The sequence below is a fragment of the Hyaena hyaena genome, unplaced genomic scaffold (assembly GCF_003009895.1).
Source record: "Hyaena hyaena isolate Hyena2069 unplaced genomic scaffold, ASM300989v1 scaffold_66, whole genome shotgun sequence".
Lineage (NCBI taxonomy): Eukaryota > Metazoa > Chordata > Mammalia > Carnivora > Hyaenidae > Hyaena > Hyaena hyaena.
In genome coordinates, this window is record NW_024080696.1 from 3,340,739 (window position 1) to 3,360,023 (window position 19,285).

The 19,285-nt window shown below is 36.9% G+C and overlaps 1 protein-coding gene across 1 annotated transcript in view; it reads left to right on the forward strand.

Annotated features, from left to right (window-relative positions):
* RNGTT (RNA guanylyltransferase and 5'-phosphatase) overlaps positions 1-19,285 on the forward strand; it is a 325,730-nt gene that overhangs the window by 9,579 nt on the left and 296,866 nt on the right. Inside the window, exons 4-5 of the mRNA XM_039232163.1 lie at positions 5,581-5,684; positions 5,780-5,868. Coding sequence (XP_039088094.1) covers positions 5,581-5,684; positions 5,780-5,868 — 193 coding nt within the window. The remainder of the gene's footprint in view (positions 1-5,580; positions 5,685-5,779; positions 5,869-19,285) is intronic.

A 19,285-nucleotide genomic window follows, 5' to 3' on the forward strand; every position in this document is an offset into this window, starting at 1 on the left:
TCTCTCTCTCTCTCTCTCTCCTAGAAATAAATAAAAACATTAAAAAAAAAAAAAAGAAGAAAGAAAAAAAGACCTTTTTATTTTGAAATAATTTATTGACTAAGAGGAAGTTGCAAAAATTGTACATAAATTCTGCCATCCCTCATCCCAGCTTTTCCCAATGGTGAAATCTTATATAATTGTAGTACAATATTAAAAGCAGGAAATTGGCCTTTGTACAGTATAGTATTGTTGAATAGATTACAGATCTTATTTAGTTTTTACATGCATTCATTTGTGTATGTATGTGTATAGTTCTATGCAGTTTGATCCAATGTATAGATTCCTAATGTTGGTTACAGAACTGTTTGATCTCTACAAAGGAACTTCCTCATGCCACCCCTTTTTGTTAGACTTGTCCCACCCCCATCCCTGTACAGCGGTGACCGCTAATCCATTTTCCATCTCTGTAGTTTTGTCATTTTGATAATGTTGTATAAGTGGAATAAAACAGTATGTGGCCTTTTGGAGATTGGCTTTTTTCACTAAGTGTAATGCCCTTGAAGTCCCTCCAAGTTGTATGTTTCAACCAAAAGTTTGTTCCTTTTAAAAAACATTCCATGCTCATGGATTGGAAGAAAAAATATTGTTAAAATATCAATACTTCCCAAAGCAATTTACACATTCGTTGCAATCCCAATCAAAATGGCATCAGTATTCTCAGAGCTAGCACAAACAATCCTAAAATTTGTATGGAACCACAAAAGACCCCAAATAGCCAAAGTAATGTTGAAAAAGAATACCAAAGTAAGAAGCATCACAATCCTGGACTTTAGCCTGTAGTACAAAGCTGTAATCATAAAGATAGTATGGTGCTGGAACAAAAACAGACACCTAGATCAGTGGAATAGAATCGAGAACCCACAATCAGACCCACAAATGTTAGGCCAGCTAATCTTTGACAAAGCAGGGAAGAGTATCCAATGGAAAAACGACAGTCTCTTTAGCACATGGTGCTGGGAGAACTGGACAGCAACATGCAGAACAATGAACCTGGACCACTTTCTTACACCACACACAAAAATAAACTCAAAATGGATGAAAGACCTAAGTGTGAGATGGGAAAACCATCAAAACCTCAGAGGAGAAAATGGTCAACAACCTCTTTGACCACAGCAACTTCTTACTGGACATGCCTCTGAAGGCAAGGGAAATAAAAGCAAAAATGAACTATTGGGGCCTCATCAAGATAAAAGCTTCAGTACAGCAACGGAAACAATCAACAGAACTAAAAGGCAACCAACCAAAGGGGAGAAGATATTTGGAAATGACATATTGGATAAAGAGTTAGTATCCAAAATCTATAAAGAACTTGTCAAACTCAACACCCAGAAAAATAATCCAGTGAAGAAATGGGCAGAAGACATGAATAGACACTTTCCCAGGGAAGACATCCAGATGGCCAACAGACTCCTGAAAAGATGCTCAATATCACTCATCATCAGGGAAATACAAATCAAAACCACATTGAGGGGCTCCTGGATGCCTCAGTTGGTGAAGTGTCAGTCTTTCACTCAGGTGAAAGAGTTTTTATGGTTCATGAGTTTGAGCCCCGCGGAGGACTCTGTGCTGACAGCTGAGAGCCTGGAGCCTGCTTCAGATTCTGCCTTCCTCCCTCTCTCTGCCCCTCCCCCACTCATGCTCTGTCTCTCTCAAAAATGAATAAACATTAAAAAAACAGAAACAGAACAAAAAAAACCCCATGTTGAGATACCACCTCACACCAGTTAGAGTGGCTAAAATTTCAACTCAGAAAACAACAGATGTTGGTGAGAATGTGGAGAAGCAGGAACCCTCTTACACTGTTGGTGGGAATGCAAACTAGTGCAACCGCTCTTGAAAACAGTATGGAGGTTCCTCAAAAAATTAAAAGTAGAATTACCCTACGGCCCAGCAATAGTACTACTAGGAATTTATCCAAAGGACAGGAGAGCTGAATTGTAGGGGCACATGTACCCCAATGTTTATGGCAGTGCTATCAACAATAGCCAAAGTATGGAAAGAGCCCAAATGTCTGTCAACTGATGAATGGCTAAAGAAGAGGTGGTTTATATATACAATGGAAACTACTTAGCAATGAGAAAGAGTGAAATCTGGCCATTTGCAATGGGATGGATGGAACTGGAGGGTATTACGCTAAGTGAAATAAGTCAGAGAAAGACAGACAACCTATGTTTCCACTCATATGTGTAATTTGAGAAACTTAACAAGACCACGGAGGAAAGGAAGGGGAAAAAAGTAGGTGGGGGCGTGGTAAATAGGCGATGGGTATTAAGGACGGCACTTGGGATGAGCACTGGGTGTTGTATGTAAGCGATGAATCATGGGAATCTACTTCCGAAACCAAGAGCATACTGTATACACTGTATGTTAGCTAACTTGACAATAAATTATATTTAAAAAAAAAAGTTTGTTCTTTTTTGTTGTTGAGTAGTATTCAGTTGTGTGGCTGTATCAAGTTTATTTAACTCTTTTCCCATTGAATGTTTAAATAACCATTTAACCAGCTTGAGTTATTTCCAGGTATGGGATATTGAAAATAAAGCTGCTGTGAACATTCAGGCACAGGTGTCTGTGTGAACAGTAGTTTTTGTTTTTCTGGAATAAGTACTCAAAGGTACGATTGCTGAGTGCATGGCTAGTTTTACAAAAAGTGCCAAAGTATTTTTCTGTATGAAACATCATCATTTTTTACATTATTCTGACATAATTCTGATTAAGTTAGTTTCCTAGGACTTCTGTAACCAATTACCACAAACTGGGTGGCTTATAACAACAGACGTTTATTCTCTCACAGTTCTGGACACCAGAAGTTCTAAATCAAGGTGTTGGAAAGGTTGATTCCTTCTGGAGGCTTGGAGGGAGAATCTTTTTCCATCCTTTTCTCCTAGCTTCTTGTGATTGCCTGTGATCCTTGGCATTCCTTGGCTTGCAGCTTTCTGGGTTGTCTCTCTTGTTACCATTCTTCCTATGTGTGTCCAAATTTCTGTCTTTTAAAGACACCCTAATTCAGTATGACATCATCTTAACTTGATTATATTTGTAAAGATTCCATAACCATGTTTCCAGATAAGGTCACCTTCACAGGTTCTAGGAGTTAGGACTTGGACATATCTTTTTAGGGGACATAATTCAGCCTTTAACACTAACCTTTGTACTCTTCCATTTTAGTATGTTCAACAAATATTAGTACCCATTATGTGCAGGTCTTTTTTTTTTTTTTATGTTTATTTTAGAGAGAGAGAGCGCGAGCGAGCATGCTCCGGGGGGGGGGGGGGGGGGGGAGAGGACGATCCAAAGCAGGCTCTTTGCTGACAGCAGAGAGCCTCATGTGGGGCTTGAACTCAAGAAACTGACATCATGATTTGAGCTGAAGTCAGATGCTTAACTGACTGGGCCACCCAGGTGCACATTAGGTGCAGGGCTTCTATCATGGGGTAGAAAAAGCGCCATTTAGATTTGAAAACCTGTTACTCATCCCTTTTCTTGGTGTAGTTTTCTTGAGTCTTTGTTTATATTTTTAATTTTAGCTTGTAAACTTTTTATTTTTATTGTTAGTAATCATGTGCCCCTTAGAGCTTTGTGGGCAAGTTACATAATCTCTTCCTGTTTCAGTTTCCTCGTCTGTACATAAAATAATAAAGTTAGTGCATATAAAGCATGTAGAATAAAGCAAGGACTTCATTCATTCTCACAACAACACTATGAGATAGATACTATTAATATTCTTCGTGGATTGAGATTATTATGAAATATAAATATGTATATGTAACCTATATATGTATATATTTGTATGCACACAGATTCACATACAAATTCGTTATTCACATAGGCACATCACACATCTCACACACACACGTTTATGGAGCTCTGGGCAATTAAGTCATGTAGTACAGTCTCTCAGTTTCTGTGGTTAAACTATTCCTATGTATTTAGAAAACTCATATTTTCTTGCTTATCACAACTTTTCATCCATTTCTTATTTTGGACCTGGAGACACAACATGGGTTCTAATTCTAACTCACTGAGAAGCTGTATTAATGAGTTCTAAATGTTTGTGTTTGACAATACATGTTCTCTGAAGGAATTAAGGTAACTGCAGAAGGTATGTGAGAAGAGAAGTAGGCCCAGGTGGGGCAGATTGTAGAAAATGACATCAAAAATACATTTCCTGTTAGAGCTCATCTGATGGGTAGACCTCTCTCTCATCTGCACTTGAACTAAGGAATCTGGAGACATCAGTGGAGTACATTATGGTGGCTAGTTAATGTTTTGGAAACACAGTTTTGTTCGTTTTGTCAGTTTTGTGTGTGACAGACATATAAATGTTTTTGCCGTTTTTTTTTTTTTTTTTTGCTCTCTAATAATGGAGTCAAATTATTATGTAGACCGGTTTCTTTTAGGCACATCCAGTAATAGGTACTCAATAAAAGCACTAGCAATGAAAGTGAGAAAAATAACAGTTTAAAAAGTGTAGATTGTTTCTCTTGCCATTCTTCCCAGAGAGTATAGCTTCAGAATGAGGTGGAGGATGTATGGATTAACTCTTCTTTTACTTGGCTCAGTTCACATGTGCATTTCTTCTTAGTGAGACTATCTCACTAGTCTGAATGTGATTCTAGTTAAAGACTTTTTAAACCACTTGGCCCCTCATCATAAGCCAACTACTTCAGTTAGTGCTCAACAGAAGAAATAATGATTTTTGTTCCAGTGCAGGAAGAAAAACTGGCTGAGAGATGGGATTAAGTCTTCAGTGAGATGTACAGTTATGGCCATGAGCCTTGTTCTTCATTGCTTATTTAAGGGATTTACAAGAGAATTTTGACTGTACACACTTTTTGCCTTATCTTGTACTCACTTATTTAACTGCCTAGCAGGTGATGTTGCGATAGCTGCTTGGAATGTTGGGTTGATGTGTGCCTGGAGCTTGAGTGGGGGTGCCTTTTAGATAGAGGCTTTTCCTGCTTTATCGTCTTGCCTAATAAATCATAGATGAAGTGGGAGATGCAGAAAATGACATCCATGTTGGTTTTTTTAGGTAGACTTTAAAAAGAAATTTCTTTATAGTTTATGTATTTTTGAGACAGAGAGAGAGTCCGAGCACGAATGGGGGAGGGGCAGAGAGAGAGAGGGAGACACAGAATCTGAAACAGGCTCCAGGCTCTGAGCTGTGAGCACAGAGCCTGACATGGGGCTCGAACCCACGAACTGTGAGATCATGACCTGAGCTGAAGTTGGACGCTTAACTGACTGAGCCATCCAGGCGCCCCTAGGTAGACTTTTATGATGTTGAAATGCAGTAGGTTTTGTTTATGTTCTTTTTCCATCATTAGTTTGGGGCTTAATTTATTTTGTTTTAGTGCCTGCTAAGTTCTAGTGCCTTAAATAAGAGTGAGTGTTGCTTTTGTTGTCAGTAGTTCATTAAAATCTCCCTCAGTGTAAATGGATGAAACTGGAGTATTGCCATTTAGTCAGTTTGTTTTGGAACAAATTCAGTTACTAGTAAATTTGTCCTTTCTCTTTTTCTTTATTTTTTTTAAGGTTAAAATGGGCTTGTTAGTGGACTTGACTAATACTTCAAGGTTCTATGACAGAAATGACATAGAAAAAGAAGGAATCAAATATATAAAACTTCAGTGTAAAGGGTAAGTCATGTATTAAGATTCTTTAAGATTGAAACGTTTTGCTGAAATTTCAGTTTCTTCTTTTTCAAAAAACCAAAATGTTTCCATATTACTAGACATGGTGAGTGCCCTACAACTGAGAATACTGAGACATTTATTCGTCTGTGTGAGCGGTTTAATGAAAGAAACCCACCTGAACTTATAGGTATGTTTGGCTTTACATTACCACTGTTTGAATATTTTATTTTGAGATTGAGTTTCTATTTTCTTTTTTGCAAGTGAGGTGATATGGAAGTTTTTTTGTTTCTTTTTAAAGTAATCACTAGGAAGTATTTATTAAAGTAATAGACTAACTTTTGTAAACTTTGGAATGTTTTTGTAATTTTTGTATTTTTGAAGATAAAGCCCTGAGTGCCCCTCTTCAGATACACTATTGGGGAAGTTTCCCTTAAACAGTACATAGTTGCTTTATATAAGTTTGCATTTTATACTGTTTATTGTGAAATTTTCTTTTCCCAGTCAGTATTATATTTCTGAGACTGATCCATGATGATGTATGTAACTGTGGTTCATTTTTGGTGCTGTATAATATTCCGTCACGAATACACAACTGTCCATTCTCCTGTTGATGGACAGTCATTTCAGTAGATATTTATTGTTGGCTGTTCTTTGCAAGATGCAGGTTCTTGGAACATATTAGTGGAGAAAACAAAGAAGTCTCTGCTTTCCTGGAGCTTATATTTTAGTGTGGGGGGAATGGGAAGGGAAGGTGGAAGGCAGGCAATAAACAAATGTATTAAATAAGAAAAAAAATGACAGTTACTTAAAATGACATTTGGCTTATTTTTAGGTCCCCCCTCCCCCAGTTTTAAACAGTGCTTCCAGGAATGGTCTTACAGAATTTTTAAGATTTGATTTTTAGCTTTGATTCTTTGTTATTTCTGGTATTTATGTTGTCATATGGTTTGAATTGATCTAATTTAAATATTTTCTGTATAACCAATTCTTTGTTTTGGTACAGCTTATTGAATAATTTTTTCTCCTGATATCTAGGTACCACAAATTAACTTCATATATGTACTATTGGAAAGTTTTTCCATGTCATTTGCCCTTGTAATTTTTGAGGTAATATTTAAAACTTTTTTGTTGTCAATATTTTGCAATTCTTTTTTTTTTTTTTTCAATTTCTCCTTTTTAAAATAATAAGCAGTTAATATTTTCTGTATTCAGGATATTAACTGAAAAACTATTAGGTATGGTAAGAAAGTTCAGGAGATATATTTGGACACAGATAAATAAGAAAACATCAACTTTCTTACAAATAAACAATAAGAAGTAAAATTAGAGGAGCATTCGGGTGGCTTAATTGGTTAAGGGTCCGACTTTGGGTCATGTTATAATCTCATGGTTCATGAGTTTAAGCCCTGTGTTGGGCCCTTTGCTCTCAGTGTGGAGCCTGCTTTTCGTCCTCTGTCTTTGCCCCTCCCTCGCTTGTGTATTTTCTTTCACACTCAAAAATAAACATCTTTGAAAAGAAAATTAGAGAATGATCTTATTCTTTTTTTTTTTAATTTTTATTTATTTCTAGGAGAGAGAGAGAGACAGCATGAGCAGGGGAGGGTCAGAGAGAGAGGGAGACACAGACTCTGAAACAGGCTCCAGGCTCTGAGCTGGCAGTCAGCACAGAGCCCGACGTGGGCCTCGAACCCACGAACTGCGAGATCATGACCTAAGCGAAAGTCGGACGCTTAACTGACTAAGCCACCCCGGAGCCCCGAGAATGATCTTATTCTTAATAAGAGAATGGTCTTACTAGTAATACTGGTTAACATTTATTGAACATTTTCCCTCTGCTGGTCACCCTGTAAACCATTTTACATATATTATCTCATTTTCTTTTTACAGCAGTCCTATTAGGTTAGACATTTGTCATCTCCATTTGATGATGAGAAACAGGCTTAGAAAGGTTAAGCGACCCGCTCGGTCATTCACACAGCTAGTAATCGTTGTTACAGCTTAGATCATATCCTAAGCAATCTGAGTTGTAAATTCATTTCTCTTTTCTGTAATGGAAGCACAAGATACCAAGGAATAAAATTATTAAGAAGTGTAGGAGGTCTTTATGAAGGAAATATACTTGGATATTAAAAGACAAATTAAAAGGTCATTTGTGAACATTAATTCTAATTTTTAATGTAATTCTAAGCAAAATCCCAAAGAGACTTTGAAAGAATTACTATGAAGTTAATTTCTTCTGTTTGTAAAATTTACTTTTGCCATGAAAGTCAACATATATGGAGCAGAGAGAAAAATTATTTCACAAATCAAATAGGCAATATTATGAGCAAGAAAATTTTGAAAAACAAAAGTAATGAGGGGATTGTCCTTACCAGTTATTAAAGCATAGGGTAAAGCATTGGAAACTACAGAAGTTTCCTGGTGGTAAAGGAGATGTTTTTTAAATCATAGGGGGAAGGTGTGATTATTCAACAATGGTGTTGAGACAGTTAGCCCAGTATATTATAACATATATTTTAGATGAATTAAATATTAAACAAAAATTTTTTTTGACATTGATTTGTTTTTGAGAGACCGAGCACAAGTGGGAGAGGGGCAGAGAGAGAGGGAGACACGGAATCTGAAGCAGGCTCCAGTCTCTGAGCTGTCAGGACAGAGCCTGACGCAGGACTTGAACTCACAAATTGTGAGATCGTGACCTGGGAGCCAAAGTCTGATGCTTAACTGACTGAGCCACCCAGGTGCCTCCTGAATTAAATATTTTTAAAAGGACTGGTAAGAATGTAGGAGAAAATACAGGTCAGCATTTATTTAATTCTGGGGTAAGGTAGGATATTCCAAGTATGTCACCAAAGGCAGAATCCATAAATATTTCTTTAGTAGTGTGCAGGGACTGTTTGCATCAGAATTACCTAAGGATGTTTATTAGAAATGCCTGTTTAAAAAAAAATTGTTTTAGGGGCGCCTGGGTGGCTTAGTCGGTTAAGCGTCCGACTTTCGCTCAGGTCATGATCTCGCAGTTTGTGGGTTCGAGCCCCGCGTCCGGCTCTGTGCTGACAGCTCAGAGCCTGGAGTCGCTTCAGATTCTGTGTCTCCCTCTCTCTCTGACCCTCCCCTGCTCACGCTGTCTCTCTCTCTCTCTCCTAGAAATAAATAAAAAATATTAAAAAAAAAAATAAAAATTGTTTCAGGGCTTTATCCTGGACCTACGTAGTCAAAACCTCTCGGTCTGAAGCCTAGGAATCAGTTCTTTTTTTTTTAACAAGGGTCTTAGGCGATTTTTTTTAATGCACACTTAAATTTGAGAGCTGCTGTCAAGAATTAAAATGTGTTATTTATTAGTAAATAATAGTAACTGCTGCTGTAAATGAATGCTTATTCTTTGCCTGGCCGACAGGATGGGAAGCTATAAATGAATGAATGAAGAAGTGAATGAATGTAATCCTTATAACAGCTATGTAGTATGTGGTGTTATCCACATTTGACAAATAAGGAAACTAAGTCTCAAAATGATTATTTGATAAATTTGGAAAAATATTTCAAGCATATGACAGATAAAAATATATACAAGGATTTTATAGTCCAATAATCCATTGGGTAAAAGAGTCATTCCTCAATGGGAAAATATGGAAAATAATGAAAATGCAACTTATAAAAAATATAAATAGCTGAGAAACATGAAAAAATTTTTTATTTGTTAACAAGAGCACCAAATTAAAATATATGTTATTACCTTCTGCCATTAAATTGGCAAAGATTTAAAAAATTAAAATGTCAAGGATTGGATACATTGGGTGCACTCATACATGGTTAATTAGAGTGTTAATTGGTACTGCTTCTCTGTAGAGACAGTTTGGTGGTACTTCTCAAGATCTTTAAAAGTGTTTATACAGTTTTGACTCGTCAAGACTACATCTAAGAATTCATTATAAGGAAGTAGAGATGGACCTGAAAATTTACATGAAAGAATTTCATCACAGCTTCATTTTTTTAATAAAAATATTTTTAGTAATGTTTATTTATTTTTGAGAGATAGACAGGGCATGAGTAGGGGAGGAGCAGAGACAGAGAGGGAGACACAATCTGAAGCAAGCTCCAGGGTCTGGGCTGTCAGCCCATGATGGGGCTCCAACTCATGAATCGTCAGATCATGACCTGAGTGGAAGTTGGGCCCTGAACCAACTGAACCACCCAGGTGCCCCTTACATTAAAAGAAAAAATGTTTTATTTATTTTTGAGAGAGCACAGGCAGGGGAGGGGCAGAGAGAGGGGGACAGAGGATCCAAAGCAGGCTCTGCTCTGACAGCAGCAAGCCTGATGTGGGGCTCGGACTCATGAACCATGAGATTGTGACTTGAGCTGAAGTTGGATGCCCAACCGTCTGAGGCACAGGTTCCCCATCACAGCTTCATTTGTAATAAAAACTGAGAACAGCTTACATATCTGATAAAAGTAGACATTTATATTATATAGTATGGAACTATTATTTAATGGGAGAACAGTAACATGAAAATACATGACATACAGTACTGTGATGTGTATGTGTGTCTGTATTTACACATTGACAAGAATATATGTAACGAGTACACAGATATACACCTACATTTAGGTGCACAACCAGTAGATACAGCCTAAAATAGTATTGAGGCTTTTATCTGAGCGACAACTGTTTTTGCATTTGAGAGAAGCCATTGTAGGGGTAAATGCTAACTGTACTTAGAGAATTTGAAGGAGGGCAGTAAGTCTTAACATCTAGAAACAGATGTCATGATTTCAGAAAGATTAACTCTCCCAATTTAGGAAATTGGACATAAGGAAAATAAGTTGAACATTGTAATAAATTGTGCATTTGTATTGTTGGGATAATTTTTATACAGTTGATGTATTTAAATCAGTTGCAGTCAATATTCTGTTTTGTGAAATGTTTTATTTCAGAAAGTGAGAGCAGGCATGAGTGGAGGAGGGGCGGAGAGAGAAAGAGAAAGAGAGAGAGAGAGAGAGACAGAGAGAGAAAGGATCTGAAGTGGGCTCTGCACTGACAGCAGGGAGCCCATTGTGGGGCTCCAATTCATAAACTGCAAGATCATGATATGAGCCAAAGTCAGATGCTCAACCGACTGAGCCACCCAGGTGCCCTGGTCAGTATTTATTAATGTCTGCATTGCTCCACCCTAGGGCAGTGGGAGCCCCTTCAAATTGGTTTCTGTATTCTTTTGTTATCCATTAATCTTTGATGGTTTCCTTGTTTTCTGACACACCATGTTTTCCAGACCTGGAATCAGTTATTTGAGGAGATTGGTTCCTTTTAGTCGTTCCTATTTAGAAATAGTATTTAGAGATATTCTTGATGTTAGAGACCATCCCATAATTAAACACATTAACATTCCTGCAGTTAAATGTATGAATATTCTATTGATGCTAAGTGGGAAAAAATAGACTATAAATAATGTCACATCAGTTTAGGTCAGGTTTTGTTCCCAAAATGATTTACCAAAGCTTAAATTTTTTAGAGCTTTTTAATGAAATTATAATTACAGATAAGACACTGTGGCTATAATGCATTTATTTGCATATACATATTTGTTTGCATGTACAGAAATAATTCTTCTGAAAATAAGAATTTTGTGGACTGCAGAAATCTAAAAAAAATCTGTTTTGTGTTAAAAAGGAAACAGCTGGGGTGGCTAGGTGGCTTAGTCGGGTAAGCATCCAACTTCGGCTCAGGTCCTGGTTTCATGGTTCATGGGTTTGAGCCCTATATCGGGCTCTGTGCTGATAGCTAGCTCAGAGCCTGGAGCCTGTTTCAGATTCTTTGTCTCCCTCTCTCTCTGACCCTCCCCTGCTCATGCTGTATCTCAGAAATAAATTAAAAAAAAAAAATTAAAAAGAAAAGGAAACAGCTGATTTCTTAGTAAATAGTAGACTATAAGTAATAGATATATAATTAATGCCTGTAGTTACTTTAGGTGTTTTTTTTTTTTTTTTTTAGATTCAGGAAATCAAATTTAATTATAGTATTAAAGATAAAACACTGCTATATATCATATAGTTATGTAATATTTAACAAGAACATAGGAAGAAAAGAGCCAGGACCCAGTGGGGTGGGGAGTGGGTGGAGCAAAAACAAGAATGAATGTGCTACAAGTTTGGTCCTATTGCTAGAAAGACCAGGTGGTGCTTAGTGNCCCTCTCTCTCTGCCCCTCCCCTGCTCATGTTCTGTCTTTATCTCAAAAATAAACTATAAAAAAATAAAAAAAAGATAACTTGGCACCTAGTAAGTTCTAAAAAAATGTTTCCTTTTCCTCTTTATTGCTTGGGGTGTTTCGACCTCAGTGCTATTGACATTTTGGACTGTAATTCTTTATTTTGGGAGGCTGTCCTGTGGTTTATAGTAGGTCTAACAGCATTCCTGGCCTCTACCTACTGGATGCTAGTGGCACCCTACCAGTTGTGACCATTAAAAATGTCTCCTGACATTGCCAGATGTCCTCTGGGAAGAAGCACTGATTTAGACTGATCAGATAAGTTTTTTGATCTTAAAAATTAATTTATCTGACCAGTGAGATAGAAAGGACATTGTGTATATCAAAATCAGGCTTTATTTAAAAAGATAGGTTGCCACTCGCCCTTTATAAGTTATCCCTTCTTTCTTAATTTATTTTTATATATCCAGGATGTATGGGTCTATTGTTATAGCTCATCTTTCTTTATGTTTGCTGCAGAGATTGTTTCTTGATTTGATTTTTAAGGAACTGTGGTTTTCTCTTATTATATACATTAATGTTAATATTTTTTGACATGCTATATACATTTTTTCATTATATTAGCTTACCTAGAAAATGAAGACAAGTTTGAATAAGTTGACTTGAAATAGTTGTGAGCTCATCTTTAGATAGGAACTGTGCTTTACTTGCCACTAGGTGGACCCATTCTCATACTGAACTGAGGAAGACTGAAAAAAAATTTTTTTTAAACACTGAAGACATATTATACTAAACTTGTAGTCTACTACCTAATTAATGGAAATTTTTTTTATGTCAAATACAAAATCTTCCATATTTTTCTGTAGAGATTTGCTTTGGTGAAGGTTTTTATAACTATTATCTTACTTTAAAACTGAAGTCATTTTGGGGCAAATCATTTGGGTGGCTCAGTTGGTTAAGCATCTGACTTTGGCTTGGGTCATGATTTCTCAGTTCTTCAGTTTGAGTCCTGCATCGGGCTCTGCTGACAGCTTAGAGCCTGGAGCCTGCTTTGGATTCTGTCTCTCTCTCTTTACCCTTCCCCCACTTATACTCCATGTGTCTCTCTCTCTCAGAAATGAATAAGCATTAAAAAAAAAACCAACCTCAAGTTATTTATTAATGTCTTAAAGTATAATAAAATTAGAATTTTATGCATTTGCATAACAAAGAATGTTGAATATTTTTTAAGTTTTTATTTTTTATTTTAAAAAATATTTTATTTGAGAGAGAGCAAGAGAGAGCAGGGAAGGGTCAGAGAGAGAGGGAGACACGGAATCTGAAACAGACTCCAGGCTCTGAGTTAGCTATCAGCATTGAGCCTGACGTGGGGCTCAAACCCACCAACCGTGAGATCATGAGCTGAGCTGAAGTCGGATGCTCAACCGACTGAGCCACCCAGGGACCCCAAATATTGAATATTAAAAGAGCCATGGTACTTTCTTAAATTATATTTCATGACTTAATCAGGTCATTGGCAATTATCCTTCCATTTTCTTATTCATAAAAATATGTTATGTTGCTAGAGTAAAAATTAGATGCAAAAACATTGCTTTAGGTGAGAAGGAGATTTAAAGTTAGAATATTTGTTGCTTACATTGGTCTGAAATACAAAGGAGAAAGAAAATGTACATGTTAGGTTAAGATTCATGTTGGGCAGAAACATCTGTACAACTAACGTTGTGTAACTTTTGAGATCCCTTTTAAGCAATAGAGATGATGGACTTTATAGAGTTTCATGATTACAGTCATTTATTTCCAAAGGGTGTCTTTTTCTGTTCAAGGTTGATCTCTGTTTTTGATCCCTTTTCTTCAGAAACTTCATTTCAGTTGTATTCTTATTATTAATATCAATCTCTAATTTAAGCAGGTCCTTCTAAGCCTATAAACATATCTAAGTTTCTAATATTAAATGATACCACACCTTTTTGTTTTGTTTTATATTTCCCCTCCCACTTCCCAGTTGATTTTTTGAAAGATTTATTTGAATCCGTTTTTTCCCATTTACTCCATTGCAATGTGGAGCCCCTCCCAACCCCCCCGGGCACTCTTAGTCAAATAGTGATTATCAGTTCTTATCATTATGTGACATTTACACAGTTGGACACTCATGTCTCGAAATTTCCACTTTTTAGGGCACCTGGGTGGCTCAGTACGTTGGGCATCTGACTTTGGCTCAGGTCATGATCTCACGGTTTGTGGGTTCGAGCCCCTCATGGTGCTTTGTGCTGACAGTTGGCTCAGAGCCTGGAGCTTGCTTTAGATTCTGTGTCTCCCTCTCTCTGACCCTCTCCTGCTTCTGCTCTCTCTGACTCTCAAAAATAAATAAAAAACATAAAAAAATGTTAAAAAAAAAGAAACTTCCTCTTTTTTTGTTGAACGTGACCCCACATTCTCTTTGTTTTCTTGACCCTATGATGGTTTATTCTTAGTCTTCTTAATTTTTTTTGTTAAGGAGATTTCACCCCTTATTCTGGAAAGGTTGGTTTTCCTCAGATTTCATTACTCATTTTCTCATTTTATATACCATACTTAGTGATCTTATCTATACCATAGACCCCTTCCATAGTTGACTGTTGGGATTATTGATTATTGGTTTATCAAGTATTCTTTAATCTGTAATTCTAGCCACACCCCTCTGTGAAGCTCTTTGCCATCATTTCCAAATACTTGGTAGGTCCCAAAAGGACCTTAAACTCATCACCACCAGCTGTACTCATTGCCTTACCTATGAGACTCATGTAAATTCCTGTGATTTCTAACCTAGTCACTGATACCACTGCCTATTTAGTCCCCCACGTCAGAAACTAGAGACTCCTTTTATATCTTTTTTCTCTGTTGATAGTCATTCACCCCTCGGATTGGAAGTTCTGCTTTAAATGTCTCTTCAGTTTTCCTTCTCTCATTATCCCCATCACCATGACCCTTGTCATTTAGGGTCTCTAATCTTATCGCTCACATAAATTACCAAGATGGCTTCCTCAGTGTTCTTGCTTTCATTGTTGTTCCCTATCTTCTATTGAGCTGCCATTGGAGTGTGTTTTCTTTTTTTTTTTTTTTAAAGAGAATCTTTTATTTATTTATTTATTTATTTATTTCTAGGAGAGAGAAACAGCGTGAGCAGGGGAGGGTCAGAGAGAGAGGGAGTCACAGACTGAAACAGGCTCCAGGCTCTGAGCTGGCAGTCAGCACAGAGCCCGACGCAGGGCTTGAACCCACAAACCGCGAGATCATGACCTAAGCGAAAGTCAGAAAGTCGGCCGCTTAACCGACTAAGCCACCCAGGCGCCCCTGGAGTGTGTTTTCTAAAACATGAAAATTTTATTGCCATGCTTAAAAAATTTTAATGTCTCTCCATTGCCCTTATACTCTATATAATATAAACAATTTTCTTCAGAATGCTGACCCTTTCATTGTCTCCAACTGTATTTGGTATTACTTTCTTATTTTCTATGCTTTAGCCATTCTGATTCATTTATAGTTTGCTATATGTAGTGTTTTGATTCGTATATATTTTTATTTGCACAGATTGCTCCTGTCTGCAGTTTGTTTATATCCTTGTTAGTTGAGTGTTGTTCTTTGACTAAAGTTTTTATTCTAAATTTTAATGATTATTTACTATGAATGTAGAAATAGGTGATTTGGTTTAGTTGATGGTAACTCTAAAATATTGGTTTTAAAAAGAGAAATAACATGAAAATACTTTATTGGTGTACCTTTAGAAATGTATCAAAGTTATAACCTTTTCGATAGAGTCAGTTGCTGAAAACAAGGCCACATTGATAAACATTAACATTTGGAATATGTTATTAATGCCAATTGCAGACTTATATCAGCATCTCACTTCGACATCTAGTTTTAAAAACAATCAACATTATTGAGGTTGTTTAATAAACTGCATGTACAATTTAATGACGTAGATACCCGTGAACCTACAGTCAAGATTCAGCGCATTTGTATCTTATGCCCCTCTGGGTCCATCCTCTCTTCAGTCCTTAGTTGTAGATTAGACAATCTCTTTCTACTTTCTGTCACTATAGATTACATTTTTTAGAATTTTTTTTTATTCAAAAATTTTTTTTATGGGCTCCTGGGTGCTGGCAGCTCAGGGCCTAGAGCCTACTTCTGGATTCGGTGTCTCCCTCTCTCTCTGCCTCTCCCCCAATCATGCTCTGTCTCTTAAAATTTTTTTAACGTTTATTTATTTTTGAGAGACAGAGAGACCATGAGCAGGAGAGGGGCAGAGAGAGAGGGTGACACAGGATCTGAATCAGGCTCCAGGCTCTGAGCTGTCATCCCAGAGCCCAACGTGGGGCTTGATCTCACAGACTGAGAGATTATGACCTGAGCTGAAGTCGGACACTCAAATGACTGAGCCACCCAGGTGCCCTATTTTTTTTTTCTTTTTAACATTTATGCAATTTTGAGAGACAGAGAGGGGCTCGAGCCCATGGACTGTGTGATCATGACCTGAGCTGAAGTTGGATGCGTAACTGACCCAGGCACCCCTAGAATTTTGTTTTAATTGAAATATATTTGACATATGACATTGTGTAAGTTTAAGGTTTGTAATATGTTAATTTGATGTATTTATACATTGTAATATGATTACCATTGTAACAATAATTAGTACCTCTATCATGTTACATAATTATTTTTTCTTTTTAATGGTTGGAATAATTTAAGTTTTAGTTTCTTTGCAAGTTAGATGATCATAATACAGTATTGTCGTCCGTATTCACTATACTGTGCATTAGATATCCAGATCTTATTTGCTACTCATTGCAAATTTGTACCCTTAAATAACCCTGTCTTATACCACACCCCTTACCCCCCATTTCCAGGTAACCACCATTTTACTGTCTATTTTTATAAGTCTGGCTTTTTTAGATTTCACTTATAAGTAATACTGTAAAGTACTTGTCGTTTACTGTCTGACTTACCTCACTTATTTAGCATAATATGCTCAAGTCCATTTCTGTTGGTGGAAATGGCAAAATGTTCTTTCTCATGGCTAATATTTCATTCACGCCCACCCACACACCCCACATCTTCCTTATATTCATTCATCCATCTGTTGATGTGCACTTATGTTCCATATCTTGGCTATCGTGAATAATGCTGCAATAAATATGAAAGTGCATATATCTCTTCAATATCCTATTTTCATTTTCTTTAGGTATACACCCAGAGTGGAATTGCTGGATCATATACATGGTAGATCTGTATTGAATTTCTTGAGGAACTTCCATAATGTTTTCCATAGTGATTGAACAAATTTACATTCCTACCAACAGTGTATGAGCGTTCCCCTTTCTTCACGTCCTTGTCAATACTTACCTCTTGTCTTCTTGATGATAGCCATTTAACAGGTGTGAGGTAATAACCTCATTGTGGTTTTGTTTTTCATTTCCCTGATGATTTGTGATGTTAAGCATCTTTTCATGTACGTCGTGGCAGTTTGAATGTCTATAGAAAAATGTCTATTCAGATCCTGTGCACATTTTTTCATTGGCTTTTTTTTTGTTGTTGTTGAGTTGTATAAGTTCTTTATGTATTTTGGATATTAGTCTCTTATCTGATACATGGTTTGCAAAATTTCTCTCCCATTCTGTAGGTTGCCTTTTCATTTTATTAATTGTTTCTTTTTTTATTTGCAGAAACTTATAACTTTGATATTCTGTTTGCTTTGGCTATTTGTGCTTTTGGTGTCATACCCAAAAAGTCATTGGCAAGACCACTGTTGAGTAGTTTCTTCCGTACATTTTCTTCTAGGAGTTTTATGGCATTAGGTCTGATGTTTAAGTCTTTGATCCATTTTGAGTTAATTTTTGTGAGTGGTGTAAGATAGGGGTCTGGTTTTATTGTTCTGCATGAGCACATTTGCTGAAGAGACTGTAATTTCCCAATTGAGTGTTCTGGGTTCCCTTGTCAATTACTAGTTGACCGTATATGCTGAAGTTGAATTTTAGGTTACCTATTATGTTCCATTGGCTTATATGTCTCTTTTTATGGCAGTACCGTACTGTTTTTATTATTGCTGTTTTGTAGTATAGTTTGAAATCAGGAAGTGCAATACCTCCAGTTTTGTTATTTTTCTTTAAGGATGCTTTGTCATTCAGGGTCTTTCATAATTCCATACAAATTGCATATTTTAGAATTTTATGTAAATGAAATTTATGTATTTACTTTTTTGTTTTCTGCTGCTTTCACACAGCATAAAGGTTTTGAAATCATCCTCATTGCATTTATTAGTAATTCATGTTTATGGCTGAGTAGTAGTTATTGCATGGACATGCTACATGTTTATCCTTTCACCTGATGATTGACATTTGAGATGTTTACAGTTTTTGGCCATTATAAATAAAGTTGCTGTGGACATTCATCTTTATGTGTGTTTTTGCACATAGACTATTTTCCTTGGGTAAATAACTAGGATTAGAATATTTTGGCCATTTGATTTAGGTGTATGTTTATATCCTGTGGCTGGTGTTTTTATGTTTTTAATGACATCCTTCATAATTCTAATTCTTTTGTGTGTTTGTGTGTGTGTGTGTGAGAGAGAGAGAGAGAGAGAGATGGAGAGAAAGAGAGAATGCAGGCAGAGGAGGGACAGAGAGAGACACACAGAATCTGAAGCAGGCTCCAGGCTCTGAGCTGTCAACACAGAGCCCAAGGTGGGGCTTGAACCCATGAACCGTGAGATCATGACCTGAGCTGAAGTCGGACGCTCAACTGACTGAGCCACCCAGGCACCCAAACGACATCCTTCAAAGAGCAAACATTTACCATCATGAAGTAGTCCAATTTGTCAATATTTCCTTTTATTTCATGTTTTGTCTAAGAAGTCTTTTCCTACATTAAGGTTGTAAAGATTTCCTCTCATATTTTCTCCTAGAAGTTTTATAATTCTAACTTTTAGTTTATTTCTGTATTTGATTTTGGTTGCCCTCTATCAGGATTCAAAGAAAAGTTTGTTAAGAAGGTACAGTCTTAAATGTCAGGATATCCTTCCATTAAACAGAGATAACAAGATAAGCATTTTTTTAAATGTTTTATTTATTTCTGAGAGAGAGAGAGAGAGAGAGAGAGAGAGAGAGAGAGAGACAGCGTGAGCAGGGGAGGGTCAGAGAGAGAGGGAGATACAGAATCTGAAGCAGGTTCCAGGCTTTGAGCTAGCTGTCAGCACAGAGCCCGACGCGGGGCTCGAACCCACAGACTGTGAGATCATGACCTGAGCCAAAGTCGGACGTTTAGCTGACTGAGCCAACCAGGCGCCCCAGGATAAGCTTCATTTTTGAGGTTTGCAGGAGAGTAAGTTAATCTGAAAGTAATGTTGTCATGTTAGTAGTCTCCACCAA